At 64.1% G+C, this 2,159-nt stretch overlaps 1 protein-coding gene across 1 annotated transcript; it reads right to left on the reverse strand.

The window, feature by feature from the left end:
* Positions 1-668: 668 nt before the first annotated feature.
* Positions 669-2,156, reverse strand: FZD5 (frizzled class receptor 5; the record flags this gene model as incomplete). The annotated part of the gene is made up of 1 exon (XM_010193470.1): positions 669-2,156. A coding segment is annotated over one exon (1,488 nt), but the record flags the coding sequence as incomplete, so codon positions are not given.
* Between the last annotated feature and the right edge of the window lie 3 nt (positions 2,157-2,159).

Raw genomic sequence — 2,159 nt, forward strand, 5'->3', positions numbered from 1 at the left:
CCCCTCCTCCTGCACTGCTGCCCGTGAAGCCCCTGGCCCACGCTGCTCCATCCCTCCTGCTCAGCAAGCTGCTGCATGTCAGGGCACCCAGCTGTGCCCAGGGGCTCCGGAGACCCCAGGGGCACCATCCTGTTCCGCTCAGGGGCCTGGGTGCACCACGGCAGGGGGGCAGCCCCGCCCTCTCTCCCTGGTCCCCTCACACCCCCCCCCCAGGCTCGGGGACAGTCCCAGCACATCACCCAGGGTCAGGGGCCACCACCTGCCCTGCCTGCTGCAGCTCTCCCCTTCGCCCTCGCACCAGCAGGACCTGCCCAGAGGCTCTTCATGGGACACAAATCAGTGCTCAAGGGCTACCGGCCACCTGACCAGCCCTCAGGCAGCAGCACCCCAGGACCCCAAACAGGGCATGGGGCCCCAAAAGGGGCATACACAACGGTGCCAGGCTCCAGGCCTCCCTGTCCCTCTGCCTCCACATGGCTGGCAGCACCTCTCCTGCCCTGCCTGGGGCCATGGTTACTCCATGGGTGCACACGCTCTGTCGCAGGCAGCATTGCCACGATGGGGCTGAGGACACCCAGGGGTGGCCCAGCTGCCACCCCCTCTTCTGTGGCCCAGGGTCTTTGCAACCCTCTCCTCCCTGCGGCTGGGGTTACCGAGGCTCCCTCCGGTCACACGTGGGACAGTGGGACCTGTTTGTGGTAGGAGGCCATGCTGGGCAGCACCGTCCTGCCTGCCAGGGCCGGACTGGCCTCACCGTACACGGAGGCGCCCACGGGCTTCCTGGCCCGGCAGCAGTGGGCTGTGAAGCGCCTCCAGGACTCCAGCGTCTTGCCAGACCAGATCCAGACGCCGGAGGTGATGCCCACCACAAGGCACATGAAGTACTTGAGCATGAAGACGGCATAGTCAGGTTTGGGGCGGTTGGGGTCCCCCGGGCAGGAGCAGTTCTGCGCACGCTCCCATGCCTCCCGGTTGTGCTGCTCATAGATGTAGCAGGCGATGACGATGGTGGCGGGCACAGTGTAGAGCACAGTGAAGATCCCGATGCGGATCATCAGTTTCTCCAGCTTGTCGGTCTTGGTGCCACCCTGCTTGATCACGCTGCGGATGCGAAAGAGTGAGACAAAGCCAGCCAGCAGGAAGAGGCTGCCGGTGAAGAGATAAACCACCAGCGGTGCCAGCACAAAGCCTCGCAGGTTCTCCAGGCTCTGGTTGCCCACGTAGCAAACCCCGGCCACTGGGTCGCCATCCACAGAGCTGAGTGCCAGCACAGCGATGGATTTGGCGCTGGGGATGAGCCAGGCGGCCAGGTGAAAGTACTGCGCATAGCTAGCGATGGCCTCGTTGCCCCATTTCATGCCAGCTGCCAGGAACCAGGTGAGGGACAGGATGACCCACCAGATAGAGCTGGCCATGCCAAAGAAGTATAGGAGGAGGAAAACCACAGTGCAGAGGGCCGGGCCTGTGGTCTCATAGTGGATGTGGTGGTGCTCCGGGTTGCAAGCCACGTTGGCATGCCCTGCCACCAGCCGCACGATGTAGCCCATGGAGACGAAGAGGTAGCAAGCAGAGAGGAAGATGATGGGGCGCTCGGGGTACTTGAAGCGCTCCATGTCGATGAGGAATGTGGCCACGGTGGTGGAAGTGGAGAGGAAGCAGAGGATGGACCAGAGGCCGATCCAGAAGGTGGCAAAGGTCTTCTCATCTTGGGTGAAGTAAGGCTGGTAGCAGGGGATGGCGCAATTGGGCACCTGCCCGGTCCTGATGCGGTTGTACAGTGGATGGGACTCCTTGGAGATGGGGATCAGGGGCGCTTTGCACTTGCAAGTCCGGCCACAGTCTGTCCCCACGGGGCGCTGCCCGCTGAGCGGAGTCAGGTTTTTGGCCCCGTCCTTGGCCGGGCGCGTGGGCTTCCCAAAGAAAGGTGGCAAGGTGGTGGCTTCCGTGCGGTTGTACCCCATGCAGAGCACCTCGGTGTCCCCCAGCACGGGCAGGTTGTCGCAGCTCATCCTCTCGGGCCAGGCGAAGCCGTATTGCTGCATGATGGGCGAGCAGCCGGCCTTGGCCCGCTCGCAGACGGAGCGGCAGGGGGGCAGCGGCTTGGTGTAGTCGGGCAGGCAGATGGGGGTGTACATGCTGCAGAGGAAGAAGCGCAGGTC

This window comes from Mesitornis unicolor, unplaced genomic scaffold (genome assembly GCF_000695765.1).
Source record: "Mesitornis unicolor isolate BGI_N332 unplaced genomic scaffold, ASM69576v1 scaffold17761, whole genome shotgun sequence".
Taxonomy (NCBI): Eukaryota; Metazoa; Chordata; class Aves; order Mesitornithiformes; family Mesitornithidae; genus Mesitornis; species Mesitornis unicolor.